General features: G+C 66.0%; 2 protein-coding genes across 4 annotated transcripts; one reads left to right on the forward strand and one right to left on the reverse strand.

Annotated features, from left to right (window-relative positions):
* Window positions 1-340: 340 nt before the first annotated feature.
* CA2H19orf71 (chromosome A2 C19orf71 homolog) lies at window positions 341-5,479 on the forward strand. Its single transcript, XM_045491459.1, has 4 exons — window positions 341-3,118; window positions 4,584-4,822; window positions 4,914-5,039; window positions 5,154-5,479. The coding sequence occupies exons 1-4, from the start codon at window positions 3,027-3,029 to the stop codon at window positions 5,330-5,332; spliced, it is 636 nt and encodes a 211-aa protein (XP_045347415.1). The 5' UTR covers window positions 341-3,026; the 3' UTR covers window positions 5,333-5,479.
* Window positions 5,480-5,564: 85 nt separating this feature from the next.
* On the reverse strand, window positions 5,565-14,875 carry MFSD12 (major facilitator superfamily domain containing 12). 3 transcript variants are annotated; one of them, XM_045491455.1, is made up of 10 exons: window positions 14,458-14,873; window positions 10,259-10,469; window positions 8,621-8,759; window positions 8,350-8,532; window positions 8,036-8,128; window positions 7,861-7,953; window positions 7,192-7,362; window positions 7,019-7,113; window positions 6,030-6,160; window positions 5,565-5,930 (listed from the first exon to the last, which is right to left on the reverse strand). In XM_045491455.1, the coding sequence occupies exons 1-10, from the start codon at window positions 14,753-14,755 to the stop codon at window positions 5,914-5,916; spliced, it is 1,431 nt and encodes a 476-aa protein (XP_045347411.1). In that variant the 5' UTR covers window positions 14,756-14,873; the 3' UTR covers window positions 5,565-5,913. The 3 variants fall into 3 exon arrangements, with proteins under 3 accessions (XP_045347411.1, XP_045347412.1, XP_045347413.1); XM_045491456.1 differs by lacking the exon at window positions 14,458-14,873 and adding an exon at window positions 11,925-12,225; XM_045491457.1 differs by lacking the exon at window positions 6,030-6,160 and having other exon boundaries at window positions 14,458-14,875.
* Between the last annotated feature and the right edge of the window lie 757 nt (window positions 14,876-15,632).

Consider the following 15,632-nt stretch of genomic DNA (forward strand, 5'->3'; position numbering starts at 1 on the left):
CAGCTGCCCGGCTTCTCGGCAGCTGTGCCCGTGACTCCACAGGCTCAGCGTGGCCTCCGGCGCAGGCCCGGGGCAGGCTCCGTGCCAGGCGGTCATCTCGAGACGGACTTCTGCCCGAGGAAGACGAGTCAGGTCCATTCGTTGTGTCGTGCTCACCCCAACCCCCCACTGTCCTGTCACTGCCGGGTCCCAGCCCCGCCTTATCCCCAAGCAGGACTCGGGCTCTTACAGCCTGCCGGGCAGCCAGCCAGGGAGACCCAAGGGCAGAATCAACCCTGAGGGCCGGGTCCTCCTCCCCGGCGCCCCCCGCACGCCCACGTCGCCCCGTGGGGTCCCGACCCTCTGTTCCATTGGCTGTGGGGCGGCTGGGGGAGGCGGCCCTCCCCTCATGTCCTCTGCTCTGTCCCCAGCTGCACCTGGGCCCGTCCCCTCCTGCCGAGGGAGGAAAGAGGGCCTGGGTGTGGCCCAGGACCTGAACAGCAGGCCCCTGTCCCTCCTCGGGTCGGTGGAGGGGGGGGTGTACTGGCACAGTGGAGCGGGCGGAGCGGGCCTGGGCTAGGCTGGGGGCCGGCAGCCGGGGCAGGGCCACGCAGATCCCCTCCGCGTCCCGGTGGCCTTGCGCTCCCTTCTGTCAGCCGTGTGTGCATGTGTATATACGTACTCGTGGCTTTTGTTTAGATTTGGTTTTGTGTTTGTGTAGACGGGTCCCAGGAAAGTTGAGGGGTGGTGGGGAGGAGCAGTGGCTCAGCCACTACAGTGGGGACGGCTCCCGGCTCCCGACCAGCTGAGCCCGCCTGGACTGGGCGGGGAGGGGGGCCGCCTCCCTGCGGGGCCGGGCCGGGGACAGTGTACATAGATGTGTGTTTTGATTGGTCGAGTTCTTATTTTTGAGTGTTTTTTTTTAAGAAGACAACCCAGCTCTGTCGCGCCGTCTGTCGCCTTGTGCCCTGCGGGAGCCCGGGAACCAGCTGTGCTCGTGTGGCTGTGCCGCCTGGGAGCTGGGACAGGGAGGTGCCCAGTGCACCGCTCGGGCCTCGAGTGCGGGGACGGGCACTGGGAGCGGAGCGAGCCTTGTTTCTTGTCAAACGCAGCATCGTTGTCATTAAACCGGTTGTGGGTTTACGCACTGCTGGGGCTGGCTCTCCGTCTCTCTGGTCCCCAGCTGGGAGGGTCTGCACGTGCCCGGGGCCGCAGGCCAGCCTAAGTGTCACAAACGGGCACAGGCGACTCGCCCTGGGCGAGCTGGCTGTGGAGGAGTCTCGCGGGCAGGCTGAGAGAGGTGCCCGTGACCCTGGCTTCGTGGTCCCCTGGGGCAGAGGACGTGGGTGTAGCCAGCCCTCGTGGCCCAGCCAGGGCACGGCCCTGCTGTAGGGGAGAGGCACCCACTCCTGGCTGCCATCTGGGAGAAGGAGGACGGGGCCAGAGGAGACGGGGGCCGTGGGACTAGGGGCACGGGGCCACATGGCAGCTTGTGGGTGGGGCAGGTGCTTCTGTCACCTCTATCTGGCCGGTGGGGAAACAGGCCAGTGGGTGCCATCACTGGCCCAACCTGTCACACGGAGTGCTGGGGGGCGGGGAGGAGGGGTGCGGGTGAGATTTGTTGGTTGACTTTCGGGTGTAGCTTTTGTGAGAAAAGGGAAGGGGTGTGGTGGTGGCGGTGGACGGTGGATGAGGTGCAGGCAGGGGCAGCGAGTGAGGGGCAGCCGGAGGGGGAGCTGAGGACTCCACGGGGACCGTGGAAGAGAGAGATCTGGAAGTGCTGGAGGGCAGCAGGAGGTCTTGGGGCTGGGGAGGAAGGCCAGCCCCGGCCAGAGTGGGGGCAGGACCTGGCAGGTCAGGGGGCCCCAGGGGTCTCAGAAGGGTGAGCCCCCTGCCGTGAGCAGGTGCCCACAGCGGGCACGCACCCCGGCCCCTCCCTCTAGGTGAGGAGCCCCGCCTGGGGCTGTGGGGACGAGAGAGACCGGACCACAGCAACCTGCCTTCGTGGGCCTCCGCTGTGGCAGGAGTGGGACGGGACAGGGAGAAGCCCGCGTGGCTCTCAGTGTGACAGGTGGCAGGAGGCCCTAGAAAACGTCACCTTCGAACCGAGGCCCAGTGGAGCCTGGTGTTTGATCAAGGGCCCAGAGAGCAGGGGGCACCAGGGCGGAGAGGACAGTCCCCGCACAGGCTCTGGAGCAGAGCCTGTGAGGGGAGGGTGGGGAGCGGGTGGGGCAGGGCAGGTGGGGCCTCGGGGGCCCTTGGAGTTCACGTGTCTGTTATGTGGTGTATCTTGGAGCGTATGTCGGTGATGTTTAGTACGTTCGCGAGGTGGTGCTGCTACCGTGTCTAGTTCCGGAACATTCCACCACCCCAGAAGACGACCCGTCCCCATCAGCTGTCACTCCCTGCCCCCTCCCCGGCGCCCGGCCCCCACCAACCCCCTTCCTGTCTGTGGATGAGCCTGTTCTGGACGTTTCACATAAATGGAATCACACCCTGTGTGGCCTCTGTGTCTGGTTCCCTCCCTGAGCGTCGTGTGTTCAGGGTCCTTCCGCCGGGCGGCGGGTGTGGGCGCCCTGGCTGAGGGACGTGCGTGTGCGCGGGGGACACGGTCTGTGTCTGTCGTGCCACTGAGGACTGTGAACTGAGCCATGCACGCACGTGTGAGGGTCTCGCTCCAAGTGGTGGGTCAGAAGCAGAAGAGGGACAGGGTGGGGGGTGAGGAGGGAGGGCTGGGAATGGGGGGGGCCCGGACGGAGCTTCTGGAGAGGTGCAGCTGAGGGCACAGCCCGGAGAGCCCCACGTGAGGGTGTTCTCAGGGGGCCCAGAGAGGAGGTGGGAGCCCCGGTTTTAGGGCCACCACCCGAGGCACACGCCTGCCTTTCGCCTGGTCCTCCCCCGGGGCGGGGGCGGGGGCGGGTGGTGGCTGTCTGGATGGAGGCCAGCGCTGGCCAGTACCGTTGCCGGGACACCGAGGGCCTTTGTCGCTGTCAACAATGGCCCCACAGGCCTTCCAGGCGTGAGCCCCTGGGGACCCAGAGGCAGACATGCAGACCCTGGCGTGGCAGCGGCCCGAGGCTGCCCGGCCCTACGTCCCCCAGGGGACCCTGGAAGTGGCATTCCCAGCACCTCTGTACAGGTGAGTGCGCGCCTTGCCCGCAGACCCCACCTCTGGGTTTCGGGCCAGACGGGATCTGGTGTGGCTTCTCTTGAATGTCGTCTGATTTTTGAGCGAAGGCACGCTGGTGTTGCTCTCTCCTCCTGCCTCCTGGCCCCCTCCTCCCCCCTGCCCACGGCCAGAGCGGGGCGCCTGTGGAAACCGCAGGTCAGAGGCTCGCGTGGGCACCGCACACGCATAGCAAGCAAACCCCAGTTTGCTGCCGCTGCTCCGAGAGCCCGGGCTGGGGGCTCAGATTTGCCCTCCCCCGGTTCTGGAAGCCAGATGTCCGACCCCAAGGGGTCAGCAGGGCTGGTTCCTTCAGGGCCTGAGGGAGACTCTCTTGTCACGCCCCCTGGCTTCTCGTGTCTTCGTGGCAGTTGTTGGCACCCCTCGAGGATGCGTCACCCTGACCTCTGCCCCGTCTTCACGTGGCCTTCTCCGTGTCCAAACCCCTCCTTCCAAGGACACCAGGCGGGACACCAGGGCCAGCCTAGCCTCCCGCTTCCCAGCTTCCCAGCTGTGTCTACTGAAACCCCGCCTCTTAATAGGGTTCCGTTCTGAGATTCCAGGTGGGTATGGAATTGGGAGCCCCCGTTGAGGACTGGGACCGTTTTCACGATATTCTTCTACAAATCACGTGCATCTTGCAGTGTGGGGTACGCAAGGTGGTCTTGAACTTCCCCTTGAGCGAGCGGCAGACCTGTCTGTCCATTTCCTGAGACAGATGTGCCGGCACCTACCAGGCTAATCCCCGCCCCCCTTCAGGAGACATGTGGGCTTCTGGTTTTCTGGGACCAGATCTGTGCCTGCAGGCGCTGGTGAAAAAGCCTGTTGCCAGCAGCCCTGCGGGCACTGCCTCGGGGCAGCTGAGCGGCTCAGAGCCCCTGCCCGTCGTGTGCGGGAAGGAGCGGCTGTCGAGGTTTCTGCTCCAGCAAGTGTGTGCGGCTTCGGCAGCTTTGGAGGTTTTTTTTCTGCTTTTAATGGTACCACGCTGAGGCTGTCTTCTCTGTACCATGACCTCTGTTTCCTACACCGTCCCGTGCTCCCCCAGGGCCTTTGTATATCCACCTGGAGCTTGGTGCTGCGGCCTCCTCAGGGAAGCCGTCCTAATGCCCAGCCCAGGACAGGCTCTGGCCCCAGAGGCCGCCGGGAACAGGTGCTCCCCTTGTCCCCGCCCCCTGCGTCCCCAGGGAGAAAGGAAAGCCGAAAAAGTAAAAAGTTTAGTGAGGGTGCACGGAGGCTAGAGAGGAGGGGGCCACGAAGGGTCGGCCTCCTGCTCTGCCAGGCCTGGGTGGGGGGGGGGGTGTCCAGGCCCTTGCGCCCTCGATGCTGGCAACTTATGGCAGGGGGTAAAAAGGCCCATTCCAGAGCCAGCTGAGGCCCGGGGGGAGGGCAGGGAGGGCCACAGGCTCAGCCTCCTCCTCCCTGCCCTTAACCCCCTCAGCGATGACTGCCTGTCCCTGGAGGGGCCTCGCTGGACACCGGCCATCAAGCAGGCCACACGCTGGAAGTACACGCCCCTGGGGCGCGACGCAGCTGGCCAGCTGTGGTCCACCGGCCTAACCACCTCAGAACCCCGTGAGGCCTGGTACACGTTCCCGCGGGCCCCGGACAGCCCCTACCGGGAGGCCCACGGCCACTGGCACAGATGTCACAGCTGCCGGGAGCGAAGCATGCCCTCGGGTGAGTGCTCAGCCCGGTCTTGCCCCGCCACCGGGCCGGCCCCCCAGGGGAGGGCAAGGCCAGAGATGACCTCCTCTCCCCACCCCCGCAGCCTGTACCCAGCACCTCCGGGAGACCGCCTGGTACGACCCTGTCCTCCCTGCCCAGTATGGGAACCCCGGCACACGGTGGGGGAGCACGCTGTGGAGGGACAGACTCATCCGGGGCAAGGAGTACGGTGAGGACCGGGGGCCCAGAAATCTGGGGGAGCGAGGCCCCTGGACCGAAGTGGAGACTGCCCAGGGCCAGAAAGCGGGGGGACAGGAGGTGACCTGGGTCCCGGTCCCTACAGTGGTCAACAGGCACCAATACCGGGTGGAGCCACCGTGGCGGTCGGACCACGTGCCGTACCTGTCTGTGCCGCGGCGGCCGTGCTACGCCACCCAGAGCTACCGGCGGTGGAGCCTGGAGCCTTACCGTCCCTCCGCCAACCAGCGGCCCCCGCCCGCCCACCTGCCCGTCTGCCAATAAAGGTCACGCTGCCAGCACCGCCCCTGCAGGGACCCCTGTGCCTCTGACACCACCCCACCCCCCCGACCCTGTGCATCTCTCCACTTCTGGGGCCTGGGAGGGTCCTGGGTGGCCAGGCGGCCAGATAAAGGGAGCTACTAACCGAGACCTCTGGGACGAAGGCAGATGGACCCTGGAGGCACCGGCTGCCCCCTCCCCACTCTGGGCCCCGGGCAGACAGCTGAGGCCACAGTCCTCACCCCTGGGTGGCTTTTTATTCATAGCCAGTCGTGGCCTTGGGCACAGGGTTGTGGGACTGGGTCCCCCCCCCCAAGCCTGAGGCTTCCATCAGGCCCAGTGACGACACCGTTCGTCCAGGGACCCGGCAGAACCTAGGAAACCCCGACCGAGCCTGGGGTGACGGGTGAGCTGGGCGCTCCCCTGGATCCCAGAGGGCCAAACTCAGAGTCTGGGCTGCTGACCGCCTGCCCTCACCTGCCACCCTCACAGCCGGGTGAGGATGGGGGGCAGGGATGGGAGCTGGGCATGGCCTGTAGAGTTCATGTGCACAGGACCGCGACCGTGGAGGGACGGTGTCAGGGTTAGGCTCCGGGGTCCCCTGCAAGAGAAAGGGATGAGGGTAGTCAGTGAGGCCGGAGCCTGCCGGGGGCCCAGCCCTGCCGCCCATGGTCAAGGGTGGGGTGCGGCCCCAACTCACAGCTCCGCAGGCGGATGGGCCAGATCAGGAGACTGCACAGACAGAGGGTGGCGGCCACGCCCACGCCACCAGTCACAGCCACCATCACCCAGTGGTAGAAGCCTACGCAGGCCCGGCAGCAGAGCTCCAAGCTAGGGGTGGGGCAGAAGCAGGTGAGCTGACATTCGTCAGGACCCGTCAGCCTGGGCCTCCCGCTCAGCCGTCGGGTAGCCGGAACCGGAGAGCCACCCTCAGCACCCCAGCGCCCCCTCACCCGGCTGGGCTGCCACAGTCCCCTGCTCCCGGTTGTGCCAACAGCAGCCACCAGAGGGCTCCCACCTGCCTCGGCCCCCAAGGCCCTGCACACCTGCACTGCCCCCTCCCTGCCCCCCTCCTCCTCCTGTCACCCTCATTTCCTCTGCTCCAGCCACACAGGCCTCCTCTTTGCTGTTCCTCCCCGTTTACCTGGGACTCCCTGACAGCCACCGAGTCTCAGGTCCAGTGTCCTCTCCTCAAGGAAGCCCACCCTGACCTCTTGCCCCAGTCAGGCTTGCACAAGTGGGGTTTCCTACACACCTCGCATTGGTCTGGATCACGCAGCTATGTGCTTATTAAAGTGGCTGGCGTTGCCCCCAGGTCCATGAGGACGGGAACAGACCGCCCTTGGTCCCAGAGCCCAGACTTACACAAGGCTCAGCCTCAGTGCTCTAGGACCACCGGGGTCTGGAACCTTACAGGTTCTCAGGGTGTGAACAAGACTCTGGCTTTGCCTCAGCCCTGCCCACGGCCCTGGTACATCCGAATGTTGTGTCCTCGGCACACAGCAGACCCCGCGTTTGCTTCCTAAGTAAGCCAAGTGCCGGAGGTAAGGAACAGCCGGGCGTCCCCCCTGTGAGAACCCGCCAGCATGCCCCCTCGGGCCCAGGCTGAGTCCCCAGACCCCGGGCAGTGCCTGGCACCCGGCACGCACTCGGCACGTCTTACTAAGCGAGGAAGTGAGCAGCACTCACGAGCAGGGATGCAGGCTCTGGATGGCCATGACCGCCAGCCCGTTGGCCACCTTATCCGAGAAGCTCATGGCACCATACACAAAGGCTCCGCTGTGCTGGGGGACACGGGCAGGCAGGTCACAGCCCGGCCCCGGTCCCCCGACCCCCCACCCGGTCCGCACCATCAGCCTTACCGTGTGGGGGCCGATGAGGTCGGCCGTCATGGCCAGCGAGGTGACGAGGATCGTGGCACAGCCCGTGCCCAGCAGCACGGCAGCTACGTACACGGCCACGCCAAGCCTGTCTGCCAGCGCTGCCCAGGCGGCGAAGGCCAGGATCACCAGGAGGCCCGCGAAGTAGGTCAGCTGTGGAGGAGCAGGCCCAGGTCAGGCCCGCCTCGCCCTCGCCGGGCGGCACCTGCCCCCTCTGCCCTTCCGTGTGCCGTACCTCCGGGCCCGGCCGCACCCTGGAGGGGCGAGGGGAGCCATCCCTACGGGGCCCCTGGCTCAGACCCCACAAGACTCGGAGGCCTGGGGTCTGCAGCACCACAGAGCCCGCACTGCGGGGCCACGGCCATGCCCGAGTCCATTAAAGTTAAACAGAGTGAAATGTCCAGTTCCTTAGTCACGCTGGCCAGAGTTCAAGGGCTCCATGCCACGGCTGGCTGCTGCCCCTGGCAGCCCCAAGTTCTAGCACCCTGGAGCCCGGAGTCCCTCGGAGGCCGGGACTCTAGACCTCCCCGACACGGGGCTTCCACGGTGTGGGTGCCGCGGTCCGGAGCCGCCGCCCCCCCCACCCAGCTCTCCGCTGTGGGCTCCTTCCCGCCACCCCACCCCCCCCCCCCCCCCCGCCCGCCCACTTACGTTCCTCCCGATGCACTTGTTGACCGGCTTCATGAGGAAGGACGAGCAGAATCCGCTGACGTACATCACCAGCGGGATGGTGGCGATGAACTTCTGTCGGGGCAGAGCGCATGCATGCCTGTCACAGACGGGCCCGTCCTCCCCGCTCCGCGCCAGCCCGCGCCGCCCAGCTCACCTTGGGCAGGTTGAGCGAGTAGGTGAGGTACATGGCTATGTACGTCTGGGACAGGTTCACGATGAGCCTCGTGCTCATGTACAGCAGGCCCACCTGCGGGCAGAGAAGGCCGGGCTCCGACGGCGCGCCCTGCCCCCATCGGCAGGGGACACGGGGCCTACGGGAGCCGCCTGCAGGGAGGGGGGCCGCTAGGGACAAAGAACGTCTGCCTGGGGGTACAGGATGATGAAGTGACACCCCCCCCCCCCCCCCCCGAGTAGGGGCCTCAGGTCCAGCCCCACTGTGTCCCCAACGCCCCCACCCCCTCAGCACACCTGATAGAAGGCGGGCTCCCGCAGCCAGTGTTTCCAGAGCAGCAGGGGCTGGGCGGTGGGCGGGGCCAGCAGCGGGCTGTGCTCGTCGGGCTCCTCCGCCCGCGGCCGGCGCCCTTCCCTCGTGCCCACGTGGAACAGCAGCGAGAAGATGGCGCCCACTCCGACCACCAGCAGGGACAGGTTCTGGAGGCCAGGCAGGTCAGGGGTCGGCCGGAGCCCAAGCCCCGGGGTCCGGGGCCCCGGGGTGTGTCCCGCCCGGGGCCCAGCTCACCTGGAACACCCGCACGTCTTGGACGCCCAGCTGGTCGCGGACGTCCCGGGCCACGTCCGTGTGCGCGGAGCCCTGCAGGCGGAGCAGCAGCCAGGCGGCCCCGTACACGGTGATGTTGGCCACCACGGTGAAGGCGTACCTGGCGGGAGAGGCAGGCGAGGCTTCGGCGCGGCTGCCGCTTCCCCCGGGGGCCCGCGCTGCCAGAGCCACCGCTGGCGTCCGGGGAATCTCTGGCTGCTGGGTGATCTCAGCCACTAAACGTCGGGTGGCCCCAGGAAAGCCCTGGCTACGCGTTATCCGAGGATTTACAATGACCCACGAGTCCACCACGACGACCCGAGCCGTCCGGGCACCGAGACTCGGGGAAGCAGGGCACGGCCCACACGCCTATGCGCTGGAGATGCTCAGAAGCCAGGATGTGGGGATTCTTGGTTCCCAGCTCCTGGACTTTTGACAGGGCCAGGGCTCCATGGTCTAGAAGCATCCAGGCCTGCTCCTGCTCGCAGCCCTAGAACAGTGTCCCTCCGGGGCTTGGGGGCAGAGCCTCTGGATCGCACACCAGGACTCAGTTTCCCTTTCTGAAAGTGAGCACAACACCCCCAGAGATCAGAGTGAATTGGCCACAAGGCTGGTGGTAAAGCATTGGCAGGTGGAAGGTGGCCCCCGAGCTCAGTCTCAGCCCTGCCTGGCCCGCCAGCTGGGGCCCTCGGGCCCGGGGCAACCCCCGTCATTGGCGCCCACGGCTCCGCGCCATGATGTGGAAGTCAGAGGCCGGGCTGGGCAGCGCTGGGGCCAAGCGGACCGAGGTGGAGAAGGCAAGGCCCCACTGAAGATGCCAGAGGAGTGCACGCTCAGGGCGCCTCCCGTGAGCCAGTCCTCCCCCCAGCTCCGGCCACAGGGGCCGCCACCACCCGTGCTAGCCCTTCTGCCTGGCACTTGATCATCTCCCGTACCCTTGTCCCGCTGCACAGTGGCCCGTAGGGGCGGGTTCCGCACCAAGCCTGGCCTTGCCACGATGGCTAAAGATAATCCACACAAAGGGCCTAGAACTGTGCTGCACACAGCAAGCACTGCATAAATGCTCCCATTACCATATCCAGGAGAACCTCCTTCAGTGCCTCAAACCAGCCAACAGACAAGCCCGGCGCCAGCTGTATCCATGTGGGCAAGCTGGAGTCTAAGATGGCCCTCGATCTTCCCACACCCTGGTCGCGTCCCAATCCCTCCCCTCGAGAAGGGGACCGTGGATAAGCGAGATCACTCCCGCTGTTTAGGTGAAAGCGACAAAGGTAAAGGGATCCTACGGGTATAATTAATGGAGATTATCCCGGGTGAGCCAAGCCTAATCAGGAGATCCTTAGGAAAACCCAAGCCTCAGGTGAGACCCCAGGCCTAGCCACCACCTCCACGGGGGCCTCCAGACAGACCGCGGAGCAGAGCCAGGCTCCACACCCACAGCAACCAGGAGATGCTACCTGGTGCCGTTTTAAGCTGCTAACTCTGCGGCCGCAACGGCGGAGGGATACGCCATCGTACGGACGGGTCAGCCGGGACTGACGGTCCCGGAGCCACACGGCCAAGCGGAGCCCAAACACGGACGGCGCCCCAGTCTCCGGGCCTCGCCGGTGCCCCACGTACCTGAGGGCCGTGAGCTCCACCTTCTCGTGGTCGTTGGTGACGAGCTCCGGGATGAGACTGAGGTGGGCGATCTGCGTAGCGGCCCAGCCGAACTGGAAAATCACGATGAAGGGCCCGTAGTAGAGGAGGGCGGCCCACTCCGGGGTACCTGCCCCGCAGCCCAGGCACGGGCTGAAGATGAAGGGGAAGGACAGCAGGACACAGACGGTGCCTGTGGGCGAACGGAGAGCGGGGCGGTCACCCCACAGGGCCTTCCCACCAGCCCCCGGCTCCCCGGGGCGCGACCAGGCGGGGACAAGCCAGGCCCGGAAAAGGCCCTGCAAAGTCATACAGTGGGGTCGGAGTCAGCAGGTTAAGGGTTCCCGGGACAAACGGGGAAGCCGAGGCAGAGGGACCCAAGCTCATGCGGCCCAAGAGGACAGCGGAGCCAGGCCTCTACCTGCCAGTTCAGGTGATGCGCCCCCGGTGTCTAATGGGGAAACTGAGGCACGTGAGGTCACGTGCTATAGCGAGTACAAGGGCAGGGCCAGGACCTCCAGCCAAGTGTTAGGAAAGGACAAGGACGAGGCCTCCCCACGCCAGCCTCGGGCTCCCCAGGGTGACAGGGCGGGGGCTGGGGGGGGAGGGGTGCGGAGGGAATGAGAGGAGCCGCGGGTCGGCAGGTTGAAAGGGTGCCACTGCCCACCAGACACGCCATTTATGCCCCCAACTTCCCCCTCCTGCCTCGCCCAGTAGGGCCTTTTCCTCCCCCAGCTCCTACCAAGGCGGCCCACGGGGCTACCAGCCGTCAGAAGGCCAGGGGACGCCAGGTGAGGCTACGCTGAACCCTGCCCTCCCTGAGCCCCAGTGTCCCCATCAGCTCAGGAGGAGGCCTGGCCTCTTCCTGGAAAAAAGCCGATACCTCAGAACAAGCCCAAGTCCTCAAGGGCAGCCAACAGGCCCTGTGGGACCGGCCCTGCCCCCTCTGCCCCAGCCACAACGGGCCTCCTCCCTGCCCCCGCACGCCAGGCTCCAAGCTACCCCAGGGCCTTTGCACAGGTTGTGCTGCTGCGTGGAATGCTATTCCCTCACACCGTCCCAGCAAGGCTGAGTCCTTTTCGTCCCTCAGAACTCAACTCAAACGCCACCTCCTCAGAAAAGCTCTCCCTGGCCGACCCAGTCACCGGCCGTCCCATCCCCGCCCCGACGCAGCCCGTCTGGACACGGCTTCCTTCTCATGTGCCTTAGCACACACACGGATGTTTCTGTCTTTGCTTATTTCCTGCCTGCCTCCCCCGCCAGACCAGGCTCTGGGAGGGCAGACGACAGGTCTCTCTGAGTCATTTGTGTGGCCCTGGCCCACCAGCACGGAGCCCGGTACAGACTTTCTGAGTGACTAAGTGATAATATTAATAATGCCACCAATTTACAGCCTGAAGAGGTGGGTGTTACCACCATCCCCATTTTCCAGCCGAGGACGCAGGTCCGTTGTGTGAGCCGCAGAGCCGAGAACCCAGTCTGCTGCCCGCCCCCGAGCTGCTCCTTCCCTCCAGCTCAGGGCCGTCTCCCCCACCTCCCCGCTGGGCCCAGCAGCTGGCCTTCCCTCCTCCCGGAGGCTCTGGGCCTCACGCCCCGACGCGGGGCCCACGTCCGCAGTCCCGGGATGGGGAAATGAAACCAAAACCACCTTTCCTTGCTATTTCTCTGGAACTGGCGCGTGGGCGGGGCATCCCGATCCGATTCCTGGGGGCGCTGGGGCCCCGGAGGCCCCCGCAAGGCCCAGGCACAAACTGTACACTCTGGTCAGAAGAATGCGCTGCCCTGGCCAGAACCCGCCCTGGAGCCGGCCAGGCCAGGTTAACCATTGTCTGGACGAGGCTGCCTGGCTGGGGGACCTTGGGCAAGGGACTTGGGGCCTCGGTTTCCAGAAAGTGGAGATAACAAAAATATCTGCCTCTCAAAGTCAGCATGAGTTAACATGCAAGGGGCACCCGGGTGGCTCAGTGGGTTGAGTGTCCGACTTCGGCTCAGCTCAGCTCATGATCTCACGGTTCGTGGGTTCGAGTCCCACGTCGGGCTCTGGGCTGACAGCTCGGAGCCTGGAGCCTGCTTCGGATTCCGTGTCTCCCTCTCTCTCTGCCCCCCGCCCCCAACTTGTGCTCTGTCTCACTCGCTCTCAAAAAGAAACATTAAAAAATAAAAGATAAAAAAGATCAACGTGCAAAACCTGCCTCGCGAGCTTTAAAACTGCGGTAGGTCACATTTGCACAGCTGTCTCAACCGGCCGGAATGCACACGCACACGCACTCCTATCCATCCTTCAAACCCCCAAGGCTAACGTCCCTTCCTTCAAAGCTCTGCTTCTCCCTTATGAAGCCTAGTCCACCCACACGCCCCAGCGTGGACCCCACGGAGAATCACCCCCTGTCTGGCTGTATCCTCTCGCGGCTGGGGGAAGCCCAGAGAGCTTGTTAAGGGAAAAAGTGAATCCATCAGCACCGGCCACAGGCTCAGCGGCAAAAAAAAAAAAAAAAAAAGAGAAGTGGGGAGGGTTGCCAAGGTGACTTTCACTCAGGTCCCCTTATCAGGCCTCAAGAGGGGCTGCCTCGGCTTCCTCTCAGATCCTCCTGGGTCTCCCCACACACTCACCCTGCGGCGGACAAGGGGAAGGGGTGCAGGTGGAGGCCGTGGTGCCTGGTAGGGGTGCGTAGCCCCCAGGCCGGCTGTACATAAACACAAAGCCGGCTCTTTATTTATAAAGGTGCCTAACCTTTGCAGGGGGGAGGGGATGCCGATCCTTCCTCTGGGGTCTGGCGGGAGCCTCACTGAACCCCAGGCCTCCCACCTATGAAAGGGGCGCAGAATCAGGCTGCTAACAGCGTGCGCTCCCGGGGACCCCTTCCCACGGCTGGTTCCGGCCCCCCAGGGTGGCTCCCCCGTCGGCCCAGGGAGAAGACCCCCACACCCACGTATCTGTCACCTGTCAGGCCTAGGAACTCTCGCGTTTGCACGTCAAGGAGTTGACCTGAACAGAACTGCGTTTGAGGCCGGGCTCTCAGACTCTGCAAGCAATCCCCGCCCCGGCCCAAAGAGGAGCACCTTTCCCGTCCGCTTTTCAGAGGGGAGCACCAGTCTGAGTCTCCCATGTCTCCCTGCTCCCCTCCCAGGCCGCTACAGTCTAAAGTGACCCCAGGGCAGCCTGGGTGTCCTCGGCGCCCGAGAATCCCGACCTCCGGCCGCTTGGAGCTCTGCTGCACCTGGCAAAAACAGCACTCACGAGGGCCCAGGGCAAGTCACTGCCTCCTCGGTCACTGTTCCCAAGGGCAAGGAGACATCAGCCGGCCCCTCCTAGCTTCTAGAAAGCTGCCGCCCAGAATTCGCAGGGCAGGATTCCTGTGCCTGCCTCCCGAAATGCCCGGCGGGCCCCAAGTGCCGGGAGGCACCCGTGCCAGGGGGAGGTGGGCAGAGAAAGCGGTGGGGGCTAATCTCAAGGCCCAGGGTCCACGAGGGCACAGAAAGGATGCTGGGAGGCCGGCCTTATCAAGGGTGTGCAGGGGGCGGGACACCCCAGCTCCGGGGGCACCTGCCTCCACCCCCTCACCAACACAGGTGTTCTGACAGCTCCCCCAGAGCCCCACCTGTTGGCCCCGCAGACCCCAGTCCCCTCAGCCAGACAGACACAGACCCCTGACTCCCTGGTCTCACCTGCCCCCAAGTCGTGGCTCGGGGACAGCACCCTCCAACCTCCCAAGCACCAGGCTGCCCGAGCCGGGGCAGACGATGGGGCAGAGGTGCACCGGAGAAACGGACAGACTGACAGGGGGGGGGGGGGGGTCTAGGCAGCCTGACCCCCCGCTCACACCGAGTTGTCCTGGGTGGTCACCCAGACAGACAAATAGAGAAGCCAGACCAGGCAGAGCGACAGAGGTGGCACTAGGCAGGCAGAGGGTTCAGGGTGCCCACGGGGGTCAGAGAGAAAGACAAAGGGAAGTGACACCGGAGGGTCACATGAGCGGTCAGATGGCAGACAGAAGGAGTACAGGGCAGCTAAGCAGACAGATGGGGGAGGCTCATGGACGGGGGTAAGTACTGGACGCAGGAGGCTCAGGCCTAGGGCAGGCGGGCACAGGAGGGAGGCTCGGGCCCCGGGGGCAGGCAGTCCGACGGGGGAGGCTCGAGCCGGCGGGCAGTCAGACGGAGGAGGCTCAGCCGAGACTTACCGACCAGGTGCCAAGCCTTCCGAGGGCCGCAGCGGGCGCAGCGGCCGGCGGCGCGGTCGGCCTCGTAGCCCACGAGGGGCGTACACAGCCCGTCGGCCACCTGGCCGAGCAGCAGCAGCAGGCCCGCGCCGCGGGAGCTGTAAGCGCGCACCGAATGCAGGTAAAGCAGCAGGTAGGTGAACCACATGGACGCGCACAGGTCGTTGAGGAAGTGGCCCACGGCGTAGCTCAGCCGAGCGGCCAGGGACAGTGGCCGCGGGGGCGCCCCCGCTCCGGCCGCTGGGGGCCCCGGGCCCATGGCCGCGCCCCGGACTCCGGCCGGGCGGTCGGGCGCGCGGCAGGCGCCCCGCTCTCCCCGCGCCGCCGCCCAAGTCCGCCCCGCGGAGCGCGCAGGCGGCCGCCGCGCCCCGAACCCAAAATTAAGGCCCGGTCGGGGCGGGGCGGGGCAGGCTGACGGCCGCCTCCACCAATCGGGGCCGCGCGCCGGGACCCGGAAGCCAATAACCAGAGAGAGGGGCGCGGCCTCGGGGCGGGTTCGGCCTCCGTGCCGGGCGCCGACGGGGTGAGACGGTCCTAGCGCCGGACGGTTCGCCCTCGGGTGAGAGGGGCCCCCACGCACGTGGGCGGCGACACGGGAGCGTCCGCCCCCGGACCCCTGCCTTCAGGCCGGCGCCCCACTCGCCTGACGGCAGCGCTACGAGGCCTACCGTGTGGGCCGGGAGGGGGGTGGGCTGGGGGCGCGGGAGATGGGGGCGAATTCTGAGTCTGGGCTCGCCCCTCCTCGGGGTCCGGTGACTTCCCGACCCGGAGAGACCCAGTCGGACGCGGAGAGGACGCATTCGTTCTAATTAATTAGTTATTAAGGATAATAATGGGGATAATCATCGTAATCACACCAGCTGGTGTTTAATGAGCGCCGGCTGTGCCAGACGGCCCACGTGGGTTTTCTCACCCAAGCCTGGAGGGAAGCGAAGCGAGTGTCTCCCATTTCACACAGGCCCAGAGAACGGAGCGGGCGTGCCCCGGGGGCTCAGGGAGTCAGGTGCCTGCAACCCCTCCCCACCCTCCCCCAACCGCCCTCCCACGACTGGGTCACCACCCAAGCGGTTTCAAGTTCCCCCAAGCGTTGGGTGCTGTTGTGCCCCCGCGCCCCCAGGGCCCCTCCGGCGGGGGTT

The sequence above is a fragment of the Leopardus geoffroyi genome, chromosome A2, assembly GCF_018350155.1.
Source record: "Leopardus geoffroyi isolate Oge1 chromosome A2, O.geoffroyi_Oge1_pat1.0, whole genome shotgun sequence".
Taxonomy (NCBI): domain Eukaryota; kingdom Metazoa; phylum Chordata; class Mammalia; order Carnivora; family Felidae; genus Leopardus; species Leopardus geoffroyi.

Excerpts from the sequence above, each read along its gene's own strand:
- MFSD12 (XM_045491455.1), bottom strand. The coding sequence starts at position 14,755 with ATGGGCCCGGGGCCCCCAGCGGCCGGAGCGGGGGCGCCCCCGCGGCCA. Across the intron at positions 7,954-8,035 it reads ACTCGCTCAACCTGCCCAAG|AAGTTCATCGCCACCATCCC; the intron begins GTGAGCTGGGCG and ends CTGCCCCGACAG. Across the intron at positions 6,161-7,018 it reads CAGAGCCTGCATCCCTGCTC|CTTGGAGCTCTGCTGCCGGG; the intron begins GTGAGTGCTGCT and ends CCCCACCCCTAG.
- CA2H19orf71 (XM_045491459.1), top strand. The coding sequence starts at position 3,027 with ATGCAGACCCTGGCGTGGCAGCGGCCCGAGGCTGCCCGGCCCTACGTC. Across the intron at positions 4,823-4,913 it reads GGAGCGAAGCATGCCCTCGG|CCTGTACCCAGCACCTCCGG; the intron begins GTGAGTGCTCAG and ends CCACCCCCGCAG. Across the intron at positions 5,040-5,153 it reads CATCCGGGGCAAGGAGTACG|TGGTCAACAGGCACCAATAC; the intron begins GTGAGGACCGGG and ends CGGTCCCTACAG.